General features: G+C 36.1%; 2 protein-coding genes across 3 annotated transcripts in view; both read right to left on the reverse strand.

Moving 5' to 3' along the window:
• The window catches only part of LOC117405339 (ubiquitin-conjugating enzyme E2 G2), a 29,390-nt gene extending 12,426 nt beyond the window's left edge, over window positions 1–16,964 (reverse strand). The window contains exons 1-4 of one of the 2 annotated variants that reach the window (XM_034008318.3): window positions 16,707–16,964; window positions 11,388–11,423; window positions 10,954–10,999; window positions 83–201 (exon numbers count right to left, since the gene is read on the reverse strand). In XM_034008318.3, coding sequence (XP_033864209.1) covers window positions 83–201; window positions 10,954–10,999; window positions 11,388–11,423; window positions 16,707–16,749 — 244 coding nt within the window. In that variant the 5' untranslated portion in view covers window positions 16,750–16,964. Of the gene's footprint in view, window positions 1–82; window positions 202–10,953; window positions 11,000–11,387; window positions 11,424–15,773; window positions 15,866–16,706 lie in introns of those variants that run through there. The other variant, XM_059032085.1, reaches the window with a different exon arrangement.
• A 1,008-nt stretch (window positions 16,965–17,972) lies between these two features.
• On the reverse strand, window positions 17,973–21,596 carry LOC117403901 (small ubiquitin-related modifier 3). Its single transcript, XM_034006386.2, has 4 exons — window positions 21,449–21,596; window positions 20,130–20,258; window positions 19,619–19,690; window positions 17,973–19,158 (listed from the first exon to the last, which is right to left on the reverse strand). The coding sequence occupies exons 1-4, from the start codon at window positions 21,467–21,469 to the stop codon at window positions 19,096–19,098; spliced, it is 285 nt and encodes a 94-aa protein (XP_033862277.1). The 5' UTR covers window positions 21,470–21,596; the 3' UTR covers window positions 17,973–19,095.
• Between the last annotated feature and the right edge of the window lie 314 nt (window positions 21,597–21,910).

Below are 21,910 nucleotides of genomic sequence, written 5' to 3' on the forward strand. Positions count from 1 at the left end.
TGGAGGGACACATTAATACCTACAAGGAGATAGCAGTGAATTGGATTCTGCTTTCTGAGCAAGAGTCAAACGAATAGCTTACTGTTCGGGTGGAACATTTCACAGGTAAACCTCATCTTCGGAGGGCTCAGAGGATAGTCTGAAGGAAAACTCAGGATTGCTGGAAAAACACCTCCTTCGAAACAGGTATCTTCCGGACCCCTGCACACAGAACACACATTAAGTACTGTTGTCTGGAATCTTATTTCCAAGCAGGAACCTGACTACAAAGTCTAATGCATATTGGTTTTATTATATAAATTCAAATTTTGTCATGCCTGCTCGAATCAGACACAAGCGTTTCCTCCATTTGTGCTTGGCGATACATAAACCACATGTGATGAAGAAAAGGGTCCCAGGGTAGGTGTTGTGTGTGCAAAACAGTTGGGTAACTCATGTCCAACATGGTGAGACTGTAATGTGTGCAAAAATGTCCATTAAAGTTTATTTCGAAGGCACTGCAATAAAAAACATATTGTGATGCAAGATATTGACAAAGGGTTGAACAACTAGCGACAGCAGATAGGACATATTTTGAGCCAATAAAAATAACTGATGTTACATGAGAAATAGATTCAAAAGGGGTAACTCTAGGAGGGCCTTTCAGGAGATTTCCTGAAGGAATTAGATGCAGTAATCATTAGAGTGGCGACACAGTGCTCCCAGACAATTCAAACACCCTGAAGAGTTGCCATTTCCATTCAGTTCAGTCCTGGCTCCCATTGGTGGCCTTAACACTAGAACTGCCGGATTTTCGAACTACCTAGAACCGCCACGTGGGTCACTGTGACCCATACATTTTTTAACTGCTTCGTTATGAAAATGAAAGACATAATATTGAATACAACTGAAAAGTTTTATTCATGAACATCATAGCTAACATTTGCATCGCAGAAACACCGTATGTAAATGGAAAATTAAACATAAAAGGCTTTACTTTTAAAATGAGCGCATATACAGCACGACTACAAACAGTGAAAAAATATAATAAATTACACATTTCAAAAGAAACGGGTATGTACATATACCCGTGTACAGGTGTAAACTGGTATATGTACACACAAAACTATAAAACCGAAATCATTGTTTCTAACACTACATTAAAAAAAAAAAAAAAAAAACCCATAACACTACTTCCGGTATGACGGCTGCATTGTACTCTATGGAGGAGCGTACGCGTCTGCCAACTGACTGACCCATGTAGCTGTTCTTGGTAGAACTGTTTATAACTATCATTTTTGTGATTCTGGTTATCAAACGCCGTCAGGATATTTAATTCATATATTTAGTAAAAGTCAAAAACGGACATGCACATGTGATGTACAACAGAAGAGTAATTAACATTTTAAATGCAAAATGGGTCACCTGACCCACATGGCAGTTCTAGTGTTAAACCCTATTGACTGAGGAAGATAATGAATAAAAACACGACAGTATTTAAAGCTTAACAGTATTTATAATCCTGCCAAACCAACACACTTTAATTTATTTTTCTTCTTTAGGTGCTATTGAATTCCCACAAACCAGAAAACGCATCATCTAAAATGTTGGTGCTTGTCATTCTCACTGTTGGGAATTTTAAACCTGATAGCAAAACAGTGTTTGCATAACTGATGTCAAAGGTAAGAAAAGCGCTGCCAGAATACGTGTGGAGAGATGCATTACGAGGTGAACAATTTAAAATAAATAAATAAAATTCTCTCTCTCTCTCTATATATATATAATAGATACATATAAATAGATCTATAAATAGATACATAGTTGTTTTTCTAACTCACTCCCATTGTATGGGATTAGAGAATTTAGTTTCTAAGCATCTAAGAAAAGGAGAATTTGTTATTTGGATGTCAAAATATATTTTATTAGCCATGATTTTCTCCCCAATTTAAAATGTTCAATTCCATTTCCTCACCACAGCAACTCCCCAAAACAGCTCAGAAGGGAAGGTCAGCAAGCCAAGCCAATTATCCGTTTACACCCAGGAACTAGGCAGAAAATGTCAAACTACTTGCCCTGCTTGTCTTCTTGAGCTCACTAGATACCTGGCCACTATGGGCCACTGTAGCATGGTAAAGCAACTCAGTCCTTGACGATTTTACCTCCCCAACCCATGGAAGCGCCAGGGCCAATGCAAAGCAGGATGCCCAGCCGAGATAGACAGATTGGTACAGCCAGGATGCAAACCCTGACTGTGTGAGTAACATTGCACACAACACCTATCAAGCGAGCCACTTGGGAACCCTTGAGTGGATGTGAACCAACAGAAACATGTGTTTGTGTGCACTGCTTGAAAACAAGGTGCAGGATGATTAAACAGCATTTATGGTACCAAATCTCCATGCAGTTTAATCAAATCTAGGGAAGCAGCACCTTCTGCTAAGGAATTCCTATACCAAAGTTTCACAACAGTTGAATGAGCAATTCTAAGTGAAATGTAAGACAGAGACTCAATTTATAAAGCAGTCTGAGCTGCAGCTTACAAGGAAGGCACATAGCATGACATGGAGTTGTTGATTCACTAAACAAACTCAATATTTTTGACCTGCATAACCCATGAATATGTAGGGTGCACCACTTAGTAAATCTTGTTGGACCTTCCATAGTATTAAATATATTATTTCAGGTCACCCTGTGTTGAAAAGGGTATTAATACCACACACCAGGAAAGGGTTTCTCTAATACATGAATACAAAGAATGTTGTTGTTTTTATGTTTAAGAGTATTAAGTATGACCTTGGGAAAACATTAAAAAGGGCCAGACATCTGGTACTATTTTTCTTCTATAAAAAACAAAAAAGCTTCAATCTAATATTTCTGCTTGGTGATACAGGGTCTAAAAACAAGGATTTCCAATATTAAATTGAAAGACTGCAATAACCTCCAAGTAAAAAACTACTTGTTATTAAATAAAGAAAAAAACTGGTAACTGAATTAAGGATATGTTATAAAAAAAGACAGCTTCAGTAATCTAATCACCCAAAGGGTAAGAAACACAGATCACTAAAACACTAACTGTCTGACAGAAATACAAGCACAACAGTGCCTGACCTACCAGTAACCAGCTTACTCTGCAGGCCAATACAGACAGAAGTAGACTGAAAAGACTCCTCATTTTGATATTTTAAAAAGACAGGCATCACATTGATAGAGCTGTAGACTGATGGATGATTTTATTCACCCTGATGAGCATTAATCTTGGTTATTTTGGTCAGTCCCTGTGAAAACCAACAGCCTTTTAGTTACAATGAATCTCTCTAATGTAGAGTTGACACTGTAAAACGTACTAAAGTAAGTGTGACAAAGAAAGACTAATACAAGGTGTGTCTACAGATGAAAAGTTGTAAAACAGACTTTTCTTTATATATCTATATATATATAAAAAGCTAAAACCTATTTTCTTAACCGGTGCTTTTTTTCTCTGTATGCCTTCCAATTGTCTCTTTTTATTGTTAATCACTTTCGATTATGTTTTAGTCTCCAGACTCTTTGTCTTTAATTGTACAGGATAGTATAGAATAAGAATGACCAATCTGATAAGAGATGACCCATGCAAATTCAACAATGTAACTGCGGTGTACAGATTAATGGATGAATGGACAGACAGACACCCCTCTATATCTGCAGAATATGATACATAACTGCTAAATAGTGTTGGTACTAAATTCCATGACAATTGGATAAGCAGCGCTCCAGACATATACTAAGATGTAAGATTGATATACAGATGGACGGGTGTACGGACAGCCAGACAGACCCCCATCTACAGTATATCCCCAGAACGAGAATACCAAGTTTCATGACAAACCAGATAAGTGTTTTTCCAGATCTATGGAGAAGACTGTGAAGTGTGATGTACGTACGACGGCCTCCATTGTATCCTCCTCATGAGGGAGGATAATACCATCTTTTACCTGAGCCTTCAGCACCCTGCACTCTCTATACAGGTCAAACAGTTAAAGTTTCAAATACAATTTTACACATAAATGTTCTTAATCTTGATGATTTCATTCAACAATATATTCGCTATGGTAAGAATTAGGCATGCACGTACTGGTTTAAGCATTGCTCATCAGTTTTGTGTTTGTTTTGCTTGGATTAGGAAAAGCTTTGTTTTAAAATGCAGGGATAAACACCCACTCAAAATTGACAAACAATAAATGCTTGTCCAATAAAAGGCTTTTTTCCATGTTTGTCTTTATACTTTAAATGTTAACTAAATGAAAGTGATCAAACACACACTAGGCTTCTTTCTACTGCATGTGTGGGCTATGAAAAGCCATCATAATGTGAATATGATACTTATAATGATTACAACAACTTTACTGGTTATTTTTGGGTCAATGCTTTTGGTTTCTTATGCTGCTGGCTGGGTAAATGAAGGTTAACAACATTTTTTTTCTTGTAAAAAAGAGAGGACTGTCATTTCATTGGTTTTATAATGATAGTGTATTGGCAGTTGTTTGTAAAAGAGGGTTTGGAATATGCTTCTGCATCAAGTGACTACTGATTGAGTTTTTTTGTGAACATTGTAATGTGAATGTTACTTAAGAATACACACACCAGCACTGTATGGTCTCTCTTATCCACAAACAAAAAGCAGTCATGTGATTGTAAACCGGCAGCCATTAAACATCAAAGGGTCTAGGCCACCAGAAGATTTTGGCCAAGGTGAATTCCAAATTATGTCTTGGATGCAAGTAGGTCCATTGCAGTTTATCTCACTGAATTGCACCCCAATGTCCCAAAAGCACGTGGTCTCTATTATCCAGAAGCCAAAACAGAACATGACCACAATACAGCAACAATATTAGGTCAGAGGTCAAAGTCAAGGTCTATGGCACATGTTTCACCTCAGTAGTTACTTCTAGGTTAGTGGCTGCAAACTAATGTAATTTAATAGGGGAAGTAGTTGTAGCTACAGTAGCAGAATAATTCCATAAATCTTACCCGTCGTATATTATATTTGCTATATTGGTCTAAAATATAGAGTTTGGAAAGAAATATATAGCAAATATGTATTTTCAGTGGTACGACACTTGGCTAAAGAAACAATTGTCCCCACTCCAATACCTTTTTTCCTGTCATAAACCAACCTGCTGCTAGCCATATTGATAGACATGCCTGACAGATTTCAAGTTTTAAAAGAAAAAAAAAACCTCTGTCAAGTAAAGCTCACAGAAGGCTATACCTATGTAAGATTGTAACAGACAGACACAAAGGAATTATAACAGTAAATTATAATGTAAGACTGAGTTACTCTAACCAAGTGAAAGCAACAATAACACTATTATAGTCTTTTCATTTGAGGTCAAGTTGCCAAAATGCATTACATGAATTGCTCCTTTGTGAACATTTCAACAGACAAATCGAGTCCCCTGCATTTTCTACAAGCAGCTCAACTGTGGCATCATACTTGACATTAATCAGTAGCGCAACAGCTATGCCTATTAGTCAGATTATCACATTTCCTAAAGAAACAAAAACCAGAATGTCAGGAGAGGAAGCCACAAATTACTTGCTATGTTTTGGTTGGCAAATGTATCCAAACAGATTAACAATTGGCTATTTTGAGCAGTTAACACAATGTCAATGAAGTTTTACACAGTGTAGCATTTGACTTGTGGACTGTATACTTACACAACTCAAAAGGTTTCTGTTCATTGGATTTTATTCCCTTTTGAACAACTGGTCATTGAGTCCCAAAGAAATAACTGTTCCCTCTTTATAACCCTAATCAGGACCCATAGCTATAGTATAAGACTGTGCTACAGTCAACACTCGGTTATCCGTTACCCAGATACACGTCAGTCGTGTTTTACCGCCCTTGTATTAAGAATAAAATCAATCCCCATTATATACATATATATATATATACACATATATATATATATATATATATATATATATATATATAACAAATTAATGCACTTACCCGTCTCACGCGATTTCCAACTCCAGTTTTCTGATACAAAGCCCATCTCTTCAATGTTACAATTTATCTGAATATCCGTCACAGTCCCCGTTTAAAAAAAAAAAAAAAAAATTCTCTAATGTCAAATCAGTCTATCTTATATTGTGCAGTTACTCAGCGCTTCCTCCAGTATCACCTGACGAAAATCCAGCCAAAACAAAGCGAATGAGACAAGCTAGAGTAATGTAACAGTTAATCATTAAACAGTTCTAGATACTGTGATGTATATATATATATTTTTTTTTATCTGTGATCTTAAGTTGTTTTCGTGCATCTTCATTTGCAAGTGAACTGTGACATTGGGCCTTATCAAGCACTATATTCTGCAACTTTGAATACTGACTATGGATACTATTTTAACTCTGGAAACTTTTTTTTTTTTTTTTTTTAACCTTTTGGTTTTGCTAAATTGTATTGTCTTTTATGTTTTACACAGTTCTGTGCATGGATAACATTTAGATTTCATTTTGCTGTTAGGTCGTTAATGGGAAATTTTACATTCTGCTACAATACTGTGATAAAGAGAAAGAACTGATGCTGTAAATCTCCCTCCCGATCGGAAAGGGCACCGGGTAAGGCTGGTAGTACACTTCCCCATAGACGGGTTGACTTGATGGTGGGCGGAAGTCGGCCATATTGGGGAAAGTGCGTAACTGCAAGTAGTCTAAACAACTCCATTGTGATCAGGTACGGGTCAGGCAGCGATTGGATAAACCATGGCAATGGGCTGATTGCAGGGAGGAGTTTGGTGGTACAAAGGAGATACGATTGCGCGATTACGGCCCCTTGCGCTGAAACGTAACATACGGCCGGAGCAGTGTATGTTTGTTTTTGTTACGTGTTTGTTTTTTGTGTCTCGTAGAGGACAGAGCCAGCCCAACCAACTGAGCACTACCCTCACCTCACGACACAAGCACCCTCGCCTCACGACACAAGCACGCACCACCACCTCGCTGAAAGCAAGAGCACATTTTCGTGCACAGGAATTGGAGTGGATTGTTGTTATTGTTATTGTTTTGTTTTGGCCTGCAAGCCCGCCGTGTTCCCACCGATACCATTGTTAGTAGAGGGTCGGTTCTTTTTGTTTGTATTAAATTAAACACATACCTTTTGGGAGTTTACTACTGTTTGGACCTTGCCTTTGTCACCACACCACACTCACCTGACGACAAATACGTACCGGATTTAAAAGTATGTACTGTATTGCAGTTAACGTGTTGTCTCTAGTTTTGGCATCGTTCTGAATTAAAATACATAAATATAGTATTGTACCAACACAGTACATCTAAATGGAAGCCTGCTTATTTAAACACAGTCCTTTAAGCTATGTATTTTTGATATTGTATTTTTTTTTATGTTCCCTGAAAAACAGACAAGGGTTGGAAAGGTCCAAAATGAAATAATCAGATAAGGGTCACACGCGTTTAACGGTCATTTTAATTTTATAGGGTCAGATATGGGAGTGCTGACTGTATTTGGGTTCCACTTTAACATGAGATTAAAAGTGTTAGTGGCAGAGCATTACAGGGCAAATAGTAGCCATAACAATGATGTCTTAGAACTATAAAGGGGGAGAGATCTAAAAATGTAGGATTTATTTTTATTTTTTATTATTGTATATAAATCCTCAATTTTTAAACCATAATTTTACCGTTTGTCTCAAGCCAGTTTTTTTTATTTAAAATTACAGTAGTCTCCACATATAGGAACACCTCCTAAGAGAACACTTCGTCTAAGAGAACCCCCTTGTGGTGTAACAGATTTTTCCCATTGTAAATGCTCCAGCTAAAGGAACAGGAACTTCGCTTGGCACCGACAGTGATTCGTTCACAGTGGATACAGTAGTTTTGTAAAAAAAAAAAAAAACTACTTGTCATCGCGACAGTGTCTTGAGGGACACCGATTGGTTTATTAAATCTTTCCAGAACCGCCATCATATCATTGAATTGTTTTGTATTCTGATTTCCTCGAGTGCAGCTCATCGCTACAAAATGGCATGTAAACAAACAGCAAAATGCACCACTGTTTCTCTTGCTATACAAAATTGAAAATTGTTCGAACTCTTCAAAAAAACCTGAATCAGACCCAAGTCACAGAGCAATTTGGTGTTTCCTGTTCTGGTGAGTTGCTTCACCATTCTGTTAAACAATGTGCATGTCTTGTATATTGCTGCTGCATTTTGTAACATGTGTAGTGGTGTTGTGTTAATTTAGTTTGACAGTTAGTAACAGACATTATTTTTGCCTCTGCCATTGTGATAGCCTGAAACACACCCGCCAGCTAACTTCATAGTACATAGCGATTTAACCATGTTGTTTTGCTTTAGTTTTATTAACATTAGTTTGTCTGTTACTTTATTATTATAGTTTATTAACATACACCTGCTTTTTCTCATGTCAATTTTTTTTTTTTAAACTGCAACAAAAGATAAGGAGAGGCTTAAAAAGGGTTCACAATTACAGATGACTCGGCCGTGACTGTGTCTGGGAAAACTATTGGGTGGTCATGTACAATTAAGCTTATTATTTATTTGTGGAACATATCTGAGGATATCTATGTCACAACATGTGTGAATCTGAAAATTGCTGATGATCAAGACCATCCGACAATGCTGAATGGCTACCCTGATGGACTGGGCACTTTTTAAGATGATAGGACCCCCTTGTAAATGAGGCCTCAGTCTCAATGGGTAAATCCCCAGCTTAAATAAATAAATACATAAATAAATAAAATAAAACCATCCACCATGTTGGAATTGAAAGGTTTGAAGCAACGGGAGAGACTTAAGTCATCTCCCTTGGCCAGCACAATTCCCTGATCTCAATCCATTTGAGCATACATGGGATGAACTTGAATGTCACATATGTGGCCATAGTCACTCTGCCTACCCCATTTGTAAGCCGTACTCTTGATCTTGTGGCCTACACAATACAAGGTGGGATGTCCTAATAAAAGCAGCCAGTTAACAAATTACTGTATATAGTTAAAGTGCTGATGCACTTTTGGAACTGTGTGGCTTTTTCTTCTTTTTAATCCTTTTAATCCAGTTCTATTTTTATCATTTTATTATAATTCAATTTAAAAGGAGTAACAAAAGGTTTTTAAATCATTTTTTGTATCTGTTAGCACTGACTATTGTTTCTGGTCCTCCCTTTTTCTTCTGTTGAAGATCTTTTGGTGATTTGTGTTTTATAAGGGTGGGAATTTTTAAATAATTTATATTTGAATACATGAATACTAGCCCATGACAGGCAATGGGTAAAACTAAATAAATTGTTGCTAAGTAACATTAAAGTTTTTTTTATTATTATTTTTTTTTGCAACAAACATTTATCAAAGTACTAAAACCATTATTTTATTTTGCATACTCCAACTCAACTTTAATAGACCTATTTAAAATGAAATTACTACTGTATGAAGCACTGAACATGGAATGCAATGAATTTCTAACCTAGTATAAAAAGGCAACAGGAAATTTAAGCTTCGACTTGAAAGTACTAATGAGGTCAACTTGCTCTTTATAATAAAACTGGGTGTGTACTTCAGGTGCTAAACAACTCCATTTGACTGCGGGGCATTTCAAGGTGTTTTGGTGTCTGCATGTCTACAAAAGGTTGTTTCTCTTTTGACCAGAAGTTTAATGGGTAAACAAAAAATAAAACATCTCAATCATCACACGGTGCCACCTTAAATGTATTGTAAAACCATTCAGATTTGTACATATATTTAAGTCTAAAATGAAGCATGACTCTGAACATGGCCCTGTGACATTTGTATGGGAAGATTAATTATTTTATTAAGTCATACAGTACTTGCTTGTTACTGTGTTGTGGAAAAAAAAGAGGGAGCTGTTTACACAAGTCCTGTACTTTAGTGTTATTCCCTTGGCTAGAGCTTGCTCACAGCGAGTCATGAACCACAGAACAAATTAATTGATGTTGGTCCCTGCACAGCAGTAATTCACCTCTCCAGAGCAGTTATAGAAAATCAATGTGCACCTAAATGACACCACACTAAAACAAAAACAGTTGTAGCCAATTTTGTGTTAAAGCACATGTTTTACTAGTTAAACAGGAGAAGTATGCAAGGCAGCGATAATCTACTATAAAAAGAAAACAGATACATGAATGCACCTCAAGACTGTATTTCACCTATTATTCGTACTGATAAAACAAGACGTTATAGCTAGCTATTTGCTCCTGTTTTTTTTTTTTTTTTCGTAATTAGAATTTTGATAAAGTAAAAATGATGTGTACATTATTAGAATGAGTAAAAACCAGGGTTAACATTATAACAAAATAATCTCCATGACAGATTAAATTAGCATTTCATAGACACTGAATAAACTTACAGTATATCCTGTTAGGTCATTGCCTGTTATAAACATGTTATAAAATCATAATGTTTTTAACAGTTATTTAATTTTACTTTTAGTGTAGAAAATAAACTTCATACCATTAAATTGTATCCACACGGTTCTGCTACTGCAAGTACAGTATTTGTACTTTAATACTGTAAAGTACGATTTGTATTGTGGGCCTCGCGCGTATCTACATATGGGCGTTACAGACCTCAGTCATCTATTGTGAAGCTCTATTAGCAATGGTTTCCCACTTTATGAAATATATTAATAAAGTACATGTTAAAAAAAAATAATACTGGTAATTATGTGCGTGTTCACTCAGGGTCGGTCATATACTGCAGCACAAGGTATCAGAAAAATGCTACTGCATAAAAAAAAAAAAAAGTTGCAATTTAAGTTTTGGGTCGCAAAATGCTACAAAATATGTTAACTTTGCGCCTTGAATACCTTTATTTGATAAGTTATCAATAACTGCAGTTATTTGGATATGCAGTAACAACCAAGATTCCCCTAGAATTTAAGCCCAATAGTACGATACAAACCCCAATACATCACATATTAAATCAATCACCATACTTACATAATCAAAGCCTCCCATTCAAAGAAATTCTCTTCACTGACAGGGCCTGTCAAGGTGGAAAATAAAACCTATTACCAAATACAGCTACAGAAATCTGCAGTCTCCAGCATCTCCTGAGTGCGTGCTCTATTATTTCACTCCAAGTACAGCAGGTCAGTCACATTCATCCTCCACCGTGGCTGTAAATTCAAACTTAGATTTAAAAGTAGATGAACAATATCTACATGCAGCACACAAGGCAGGTACTAGGATTGAAATACCCAGCCCTATATTAATTATTTTAATTTATAGAGCAGCTCATTATTACTGTAGACCTGGATGGTTTATTTTGCATTTAGAAGAAGTTATTAGTTAAATGCTAACAGAGAAAAATGAAAAACTACGGTATGAATTACAGTGGCAGACATCATTGGAATGATTGTGATGAATCTTACCTGCTACAATCCCCTCTGGTGGATTCAATGTCAGTTCTGTTGAGGGAAAAAACACAAGTTCAAGTCTTGCTGTGGACTATCTAAAAGCTGAGAGTATTACTAAGAGAAATACAAAATGACTGAGCAATGCAGTGACCAATACAACTGACAAATACAGAATGTTCATAATCAAGGACTAATAACAGTATACAGTAACTGTTTACTTCTGTACTGATTTCTTCTCTGAAATGTTCATATTAAAATAGTGTACGGTAGAACAGCTAAGAATGAACTACAGTAGAGATGCAACAATTAACAGATGCATCAATTACTGATCATCTGTGCTTACATTTCCAGAGCTTAGATTACATATCGGTGAATCGATGCATTAAATTAAAGTTCAAAGTCTCCCATTGCCAGTTTGCATTAAAACACTGATTATGCACTTATATTACAGTAGGTAGCCAATGTCAACGTATTGCTAGGATACAATCCTTTCGGCAGCAGTGAACCAGGATACAAAAAACAATTGGGCATTCCAAATTGAGGGGAAAACCAGGGTAAAATAAAAAAACATTGTCGACGACTAAATTTATACAAAAAAAAAAATGTTCTCATTTGAATGCAAGTCGTGCCTTGCTGTTTAACTATTATGCACAGCAGCATTTTTAGTTACTGTATCTACTGATAATAATCCTAATGTTTGTTCTTGTAAAATAAATTGTTGGTGCATCAATTATTGTCGAGAAATGCGTATGGGATACTCGATTAAGAAATTGGGTTGCCCATTGTACCACTAGAATTAACATAAAAATAATAATTGAGCATACTTTTTGTGATTTTAAACTATATTGCTCGCCTCCAAGATAAAATTGAGAGTGCTACAGGAAATGCTTATTTCTAAGTGGTGTTTTTTACTGGTTTATCCAGGCACAATATCAGTGGTTGGGTATGAGGGGTGAGGGTGCTATACAGTAAAAACAGGTTGAATTGCAAGTATAACCCAGGCCTAATCATTCATTATTTAACAACAAAAATCACAGAGCTCAATAAGAAATATTTGGTGGAACTTCTCCAATGGACAAGTCTATCTATCATATGAAAAAACCCACAGTACTTCATTACACTTTTCATTAACTAAGCATTAAGCAGCATTGATCTCTGACCTAATATGAGGTTGTGTGATGTTTCAGGTTTCCACTATATAGACACAGTACAGTTTTGACTTTTTCACACTTTTTGCTCCATTGTGCAACCAATTCTGGGATGGTTTCCCTGTCCAGTTCTTTGATAGGGTGGAACTGATGTACAGTACAGTCAGTTGATTAACCATATCATTGAAGTTGTTGTATGTTTTAGGTGTAACAGCTGGCAGTTTTGGTGCACACAGCTGACGGTGTTGCTTTTCATTGTGCAGAAGAATGACAGCCATTTGGAAACATCCAGATGTACACAATATTCAAAGCAGTTTGACAAGAGCACAATAGTTTATCACGTCATTTACAGTAGAACACTACCACCTGATATTTCGGTGAATAGGTGAATTGATTAAACTGTTATCTAACATTACTATAAACACCCCAAAAATGATGCCCAATAACAGTTGCCATGGGCGCATTTGTATATTTCTCAATAGTTTGAAGGCATGATCATTTTTATCTCAACGTAACTACTTTAAAATGTAAAATAAAACAAATGGCACAAAAGCAGAGATTGAGCACACAGAGTATAAGATTGCAATGACTTTAGTTCCCCTACCAATACATCAGTATTGCAGTATTCTTGATTATGTCATCTGCTGTCATGGGAACAACACATACACTTTCCCACAGGCAGAGCTTTGGGGTTCATTGCTGGTATCATTTACATTGTCGTAATGTAACATTTCTTACCTGTTAAATATTCTGTTATGTGCACTACCATATTATTCTCTGTTGTTTTCTGCTTAGATTGTTATTTAGCAGTCTGCTTATAAAAACTTACTTTCTGAAGTGAGGTGGAATGACCACTAAGGGTGTATTGTATTTCTTGCCATAAAGAGATTTTCCATTTACAAGCTTTTTTTTTTTATTTATTTATTTTTTACATAAACTCTGAGGAATTTAAATAAACTGGACTGTCACCAAGGCCTGCTTTCTGATAAAGGCTGTGGAATTATGTATTGGTACCATAGAGTACAAATAGACACCAAGACATTATTAAACTGCACAATTAAAAACGAGTGTAGAACAGCAACTTACACCAAAATACTACATGGAGTGTTTTGTTTTTTTGTTTTTTTTTTCCTTTCAATAAAATGCTACATTGTGTCTGAGAATTGAAGAAAAATAAAACCCAGCTGGCCCCACAGAAGGAAGTAATGGAGATAGCAGACAGAATGCACAGCCACAGTAAACACAACCCAGTAGACAGAGATGTCTGCCTAGTGTTAAGCTGAATAGAATAGGAAGGAGAATTATACAGCAAGCTCTGCTATTACTCAATCTTTTAAACTATAGAGAGACTCCTTGGCTCTGATTAGATTTCCTTTTATATATATATTTTTTACATTGAATCTCTTAAATAGAGAAATAATGGCATTACAGTTGAATACTGTCTAGACAAATTAACTTTTTTTTTTTTTTTTTTTTTTTTAAAGATTGTGCCCAGATATCAAGCTAATGCAACAGTTTAAAAAAATAAAACTAGAATGACAGTCACATTTTATTTTTATGAGCACTACTAATATGTCATTGTAGATATAACTTCTTGTAATCTCACTTGTTGCATCCTAGTATTTTTATTTGCACTTACTGTAAACTTTACTGTATTTAAATATTAAGCTTGCACTGTAACCCTGTACTGCCCTGTAACACTTGTAAGTCACCTTGGATAAAGGCATCTGCCAAATAAATAAATAAATAGACAACTCAAAAGTTGAGGCGTTTCCGAATGGCCAGTGTCAAGCTTTCCCACGTTTCACTTACGTTTCTTTTTTTTGTTTTTGTTTTTTGTTCAGCGCATAAATGTCGTGGATAAATGTTTAAAATTAGAGTATCTCAATTTCTTTTGTCAGAATTTTAATAAAGCGCAGTGCAATTGCACCACCTACAGGAGAGAAAATGAACTGTAGAGAAATGAACTTTTGCTAAATGATTTACACATCCTTTACATTTTGAAGATCAATATGATTTTATAACTGTTACACCTAAAACATACAACAACTGCAATGATATGGTTAATCAACTGACTGTACTGTACATCAGTTCCACCCTATCAAAGAACTGGACAGGGAAACCATCCCAGAATTGGTTGCACAATGGAGCAAAAAGTGTGAAAAAGTCAAAACTGTACTGTGTCTATATAGTGGAAACCTGAAACATCACACAACCTCATATTAGGTCAGAGATCAATGGCAAGATACCCACATTTAGCATGCACTGTTAACCTTACATACGATATACAGAATCTTTGAATACAGTTGTGTATCAAATATGAAGGCAATATCTCAAAGCGTTAAGTCTATCATTCAGAAAACTAATATAAAAGGAGATAAGAAATGGCAACAAAAAAAAGCAAAACCATGGATGAACATTCAATCCTAACTAGGAATCTGAATTTGTTTTTAGTGAGGTTAATGGAAAACCAATGTGTCTGCTGTGCGAGAAGACTATTGCTGTGTTAAAAGAAGGCTCACTTGCAATGCCATTAATAAACCTGTCACCTCGAATTTAGTGAGTCATACACGATTGGAAGTGAGCTGTGAAAAGCTTCATTTAAAATTGCGTGGCAACTAGCAAAAGGCTAAATAATAATAATAATAATAATAATAATAATAATAATAATAATAATAATATGGATGGAGAACTAATCAAGGAGCGTTTCCTACTTGCAGATTTTAAAAGTAAGGATGACATTATTAAACTCATCTCCAAGTTACAAGTGTCATACTCAAAAGATGCAAGACGAGTGTGTTTACTCAGCTGTACAATGATCGTGAAAATGCTGAATATTTCAGCCTACCACTAGACGAGTCCACAGATCGTTCATTCGACCGCAGATAATTGTTTGGGTACGTTTTTACAATGATGAAAAATGTGTAGAGTAACTGCTTGCCCTTCCTGGCCAAACGCGGGGAGAGCATATTTACAAGAACTGGTGACATTTGTGGAAGTAACAGGTACAAATATTGACTTGAAGAAGCTTGTTTCTGTAACTACTGACGGCGCACCATCCATGGTTTGAAAAGAAAAAGGACTGACTGCCCTGCTTAAAGCCAACGGCGAGATTCCACACATATTTTCCTATTGCTGCACTATAGACCAGGAAAAACTATGCTGTAAGTTAAGGAAATGATCTCTGAAAAGGTTGTGGTTAAAATAGTGAAAGGTATCGTTGCACACGCACTCAAGCACAGACAGTTCAAACCTTCAGTCCACGAATATGAAACTCATTTAGCGATTTGGTGCTGCATGCAGAAGCAATATGGCTTAGTTGTTGGCTTGTGTCATGGATCTGCTTCCTGCCATCATAGATTTGTTGGTAGAGAAGAGCCGATCTACTGTCACCACTGAATGATGAAACGTTAATGCTGAAACTAAAGTGGCATTTCTTTCCGATATCACCCATCATATGAATACACTTAACCTCAAGCTGCAAGAAACGGCCACAATCTGGGTATGTTTTTTGGTTGTTTTTTTTGGGGGGGGGGCAGCTTCTTGAGAATGAGTTCACAAATGTTCAACTTTGCATTTACAGTTGATAACATTGCGTAACCAACCATATGTGGAGTATCTTCTTACTAACTCGTCCATTGAGTTTGCCTCTCAACTTTCTGACATGAAACCACGGATGCCAGTGCTTTCACTTAGATTACTATAGTGATGTGTTGTTGTCAACCCCATCCTTAAACATCTCACGGTATCTTTCTAAAAAAGCAACGAGCCTTTGCCCTATTTTTCATTGAACAGTATTAAGTATGCCATGCGTAATATGTGCAATTCGCATCCAACTATATACCTAATATTAATAAAAAACGGTGTATACAAATATTGTGGCCCCCCGCTCTTCTGCCAGATTTTGAAATGGGCCACACAGTAAGTTCAAGTTGAGTAGCCCTGCATGTAGTTTCCTGAACCCTGTGGTACAAGACACTACACAACTGTGTGTCTACTACGGTTTTTAATAGTACTTACTAGTTATGATAGCACAAAGCAATACCAAGAAACAAAATACTTTATTATGGAGAAGCAATTAACATCACTGGCAAAAGCGGACAGCTGACAACAGAATGGAACAGCAGTTGTATTATTTCGTACCAGGATTTCAACGAGATAGCACGTAATGCAGGTGTATACTCACGTTTATATTCTGCCATGAGTCGTTTCAGCGCTGTCCCCGCCATGCTCAAGAAGATTTATATACTAACAATGTTGAAGAACGAAAGGAAATAATTTCAATATCGGCTTATAAATAATAACCAGACTAGCACAAACGTAGCAGTCGCATATAATCCTTTCCGGGTTATTGTGATAACAACGAAAAAAGGCACGTTTCCAAGAGGGTTTACCGTCAGTTGCTTGCTGGGAACCACAGTGCCGCCTCTGGACTGAGTGCTGACGTTCAGGTATTCACTGGGTATGACAATGCATTTGCTGTACGTCATCGCTTACAATCAGTATCACCTTTTATGTTTAATCAATACTGTGATACAAACCCAACAAAACAGTACCAGTGTTGTATCATTCTTTAAAGGGGTATAACTTCAGCCATTCTGAACGAATTACCTTAAAATAACGTATACAAGTAGCCAATTAAATAAAAATACATATCAAAATACTGTACCTAATATACTCACTAAATATTTGATCAGTAGTCTGTATGTAAAATCAGTTTTATGTCCAAACCTATGTATCAACTGTATATCTCAAAGAAATTCATATCACCGTCTGCCAGCTCAGAAACCTTGAACATGATATATAAATTAGAAATGAAACCATTGCTTAAACATATAATACACCTAATTATATAATTGTATGACTTATATTGTAACACTTGAATGTATTTGTATTTGCTTGCGATTGTAAGTCGCCCTGGATAAGGGCGTCTGCTAAGAAATAAATAATAATAATAATATATATTCATTTTACAAAAAAAAAAAGTCATAGATGCCCACCCTTCTTGATGAATGGAAGCTGCAAGGGAACTCCCCTCTCATCTATAAATGGAAAATATATATGTGTTTGTGTGTATATATATATATATATATATATATATATATATATATATATATATGCTTAGTTTGTTAGAACAAAAAGCAGTCAGGTTTTCAAAGTTCCCTCAGTACAAAGGTTTGTCAAATACAATTCTGTATATTAAAAAAAAAAAATTGTCAGTTACAGGTTTTTTACAGTAAAAACATTGCTCAAAGAAACAGTATTAAACCGATATTGACAGTAGTTTGTACATGATGTGCTGAACGTGACACACAGTACATCATAATATTCAGAAGCTGAATACTGAAGTTTCCCCACTGCTGATTACTTTAACTCAATTTAAGCCTGAAGTTAATATCAGTATACTACAGGAGCGTGTGTTTTTTTTTGTTAAAATTGACACGACAGGCAATCTGAGTACCAAACTATATTTATTGTATACAGTAGTAAAGGACAACAAATAAAATGTACAAATCAGTAGAGAAACATTACAGAATCAGTGGAATTTTCTACCCTGATGAAAAAGAAAATGCAGAAAGAAATACAATTAAAATGTTTTCCTTAACAAGATTGCAATCTACTGGTGAAACTTTCTTTTGGACCAGAAAAGTCATGTTAATGGAGAAATGCCTTTATGCAGCCAAGGCAGAGCAAACACCCACTTATTTGCCACAATACAGGTAAGGAATAAGGAAAAAACACATCCATCTCAGTCTACATGAGGCTTTTTATTATTTTGCTTTATGTATGTCACCCTCCCCACACAAAAAAAAAATCTTGATCAGGTTTGATATCAAAATGCAGACCAAATATTTTTTTTTTAATTATTATTTTTTTTTTTTAACATTAAAACAAATTCTTGTATATTTTTTTTTTTTTAGCAAGTGTTGAGGAAAAGCAACATTAGATTGAGTGTGGTTCTGGCATCCCTTACGCTGCTATACGCTTAATCCTTTTGTATATGGTTATTGTTCCAGCGAAGCACTACAGAAATACTGGAAGTTTTAAAAAAAGTACTGCACCCTGGCGTGCATGAAATTATTACGGACTACCCAAAGTGTAAAACACTGCCTTCTATGTGGGATTTCAAAAAGCACATTTTAGAATCTTGCTGGAACAATAACCTGTTTTGGAGTCAACCCCTACAAAAGTATAGGGCTTATGGGGAAGGCTATTCTAATAGAACAAATAAAGAAACAAAAAGTCATACTTGTCTGTACCTTGTAAATGCACCATGATGACAGTTTAAATAATCTATTGTAACACCCCCCCTCCCCCCCAAAAATAGTCTTCCCATTTTAAAATGTAAATTGTAAGACAGCGCCCCCCTCCTCTTGTACAAACAATTTTTATCTGCTAGCAAATCATGTCCAAACCAGACCCAAATCAGGTACCCATGATGCACCCGGGGATTAAAAACAAGAATAACTGCAAAATGCCCTTTTCAGAAAATGTATCTGAAAAATGTCAAAGACAGCTTAGTGAAGTGGGTCTGATCAAGGTCTGCAGTCCCCTGGAAGAAGGGAGATGTAGCTTTAGCACGTGCCACCGGTCTGCTGCTGAAATACATCAATAGTGTCTTCATCTTCCATCTCAAGCTGAAAAACACAAACCAATCTTACCTTGAATGTATATCTTTTTTGGAGCATTGCTTGCAATGTTATCAAAGATTAGGGTTTAGTTTTTGTTTAACAATTTTAACGAGTCACAATTGGCTTCTTAACATTAGCTAGACGCTATCGATTGAACGATTACCGAAAAAAAAAACGATTGGTTTGTTTACTTTGGTATCTCAATGGACTCTACTGTCAATAAAGTGGGTATTAAAAAGTAAAGACAAAGGTTGCCAATAAGGCCTAGATTTTGCACACTGCAGTCAAGCAGTCATCAATAGCAGACCAGTGGCAACCTATATATTTGTGTAGATAGGATTCTCTTTATACAAAGAGGTTTGATCATCAAAAAGTCTTTCCAGTAGTTTGACAATTTAACCAATATGTTACATGTCCATGTCAGAACTCTTCATGCATTTGTTTTTATAAAAGGGACCATTCTTACCTGTGCAGGTGTGTCGGTTTCATTGATTGGCTGACCGTCAAACCTGAATCTAATTTGCCTCATTGACAAACCCTGAAAAAATAACCACAAAAAAGATATACAATCTTAACCTACTACTCCTTATGCATGACTAAATGTTTACATACATTAGCATTGTATTGGTACTTTATTCAACGGATGCACGTTTACACTGTAATGTAGATTGTAGACCTACAAAAGAATGACATCCAGCAAAAAACATTTAAATATGAGAAATATTTGGTCTACCACAAAGCACACATTTTAATTTGGGGCTCAACACTGGCTGAAGTCATGAGAAAGGCACTAAACTAAATTAAACAAGTAATTTGGTCCGAACTTATGCATCCACAATTTTTGTAAGATAAAAAGAAATCTCTCCACTGGCTTTACTTTGCAGCCATCCAGTTTTTGACCATTGTCATTTTGCTACAATATGAGAAATCGAAGGCACAGGTAGCACATCATATCAGAACCACAGATTTGTTCTTACCTGTCTTTCACAGTATGCTTTCATTAGTTTGCTGAGGGGAGTGTGCCTTTTAATTTTAAACTGGACAACAGATCCATCTTGGCCAGCCACCTTCAGGTTAATGTGGTCGTTCTCAGTTTTAACTGGATCCTAAAAACAAATAACAATTAAAAATAAAGTCACTACCAGCCAAAGAATGCCTAAACAAAAGGTACACTGCTGCATGGCAATTTTCAAGGTAGACTTCTACAACAAATCCTTATGATTACGAGAGAAATTAAGAAAGTTACTGCATACAAAAAACATTTGTATGTTATATTTAACAAATGTTAACTGACTCGCGCACATTAAGTAGAGTAATTTACGTATGGGAACGTTGCTGTTTGTTAGGTCTGTAGGATAACTATTTCAATGTAACACCAACCTTGCCGTCAGGAAGTTCAGATCTATACATATGCCCGCTCTAGCCTGCTATTTATACAACAGGAAAAGACGAGGATTGTAAGAAGAACAGTTTCACAGTTCATAAGATATATTAAGTAGGGGTCAGGATGCCTTAATGTCATGAAGGCCTTTGAACCACGACAATGTAGGTTACTAGGTTGAAGTCATGATCATAGCCTAACGTTGACAAACTTGGATTCAATTCAAATTGTGAGTCTACAGTACAATTTAAAATCAACAGGAATGTATTTATAAACATTTCGGCCCACGGTGGCAATTTTATTTCAAATGTAGCGGTAAATGGTTTTTCGTGACTGAACAGGCCTGTTTGCAGACATCTGAAATGGCAACCAAAGGCAACGGATGAAAAAACAATACGTCCATACTCAATAATGTGAATACAAAACTTAAATATATATTTTGTTATGAATATTCGTGACGTACGGCAACGTATACATTTTATTGGAGGCTCGAGCAATTTGGGTTTAATTCTACTTACTTGTACTACCTGCTAGTAATATTTACGCCGAAAACATATCGTGGCTCCTTTACTCCGACTCCATAGCGCTTTCACAAATAAAATCTGAACTAGAAAATGAATTGCGCGGTAAGGATAAACAATGGCGCAGTTTCAATGGAAGCTATCGCCTCTCATGGTATAAACCTGCTTGTTATTTAAAAAAAATAAAGAAAAAAAACGCACATATACCGTGAGAAAAAACAATTAGGAAAAAGTCGGGTATGTTTTAATTTTGCAGACCTTTTTTTTTTTTTTCTACCCTCACAAAATGCGGCAACCCATGCATCAATGAACCGCTGAAAATTGTACAAATTAATCATAATGTTAATGATTTTAAAGAAGAATAAAACGTTAATGAAAGCACAGTACATCTCACCTTTGGCTTCTCCTCAGACATGTTAACGCTGATTTACAAGTTACTATATTAATTGTATAAGGAACCGCTTTTGAATCAACTCCCCTGCTTGTCTCCGCTGCTTTCGGGAACGCGCCTTTCGGGGGAGACCAGCTCATTGATTGGAGGGTCATTTATCACGTGACATTTCGTTCTCCGGGAGCGCGAGTGTCATGGACGCGCATCCATTCATTTCACGGGACGCGCGGAAATACGTCACACACCCTCAACTATCTTTGGCTGTACTCAGGGGCAATGGCCCATTTTTCAGGTATCAGACACAAGTTGTAGTCAAACGTACTGTTAATGTACAGTTCACAAGAAGTAACGTTCTATTTGTTTATATAGTAAATATGTAAAACTATTATATACCTGTTATAAGTAGGGGCCTACCTAAATCGCGATTTCGCGGATTTCGCTGAAATCGTGAAATTGAGAGGTCAC

Source organism: Acipenser ruthenus, chromosome 10 (assembly GCF_902713425.1).
Source record: "Acipenser ruthenus chromosome 10, fAciRut3.2 maternal haplotype, whole genome shotgun sequence".
NCBI classification, from domain to species: Eukaryota; Metazoa; Chordata; class Actinopteri; order Acipenseriformes; family Acipenseridae; genus Acipenser; species Acipenser ruthenus.

Excerpts from the sequence above, each read along its gene's own strand:
- LOC117403901 (XM_034006386.2), bottom strand. The coding sequence starts at position 21,469 with ATGTCTGAGGAGAAGCCAAAG. Across the intron at positions 20,259-21,448 it reads TGTCTGAGGAGAAGCCAAAG|GATCCAGTTAAAACTGAGAA; the intron begins GTGAGATGTACT and ends ATTTGTTTTTAG. Across the intron at positions 19,691-20,129 it reads AAGCATACTGTGAAAGACAG|GGTTTGTCAATGAGGCAAAT; the intron begins GTAAGAACAAAT and ends TTATTTTTTCAG.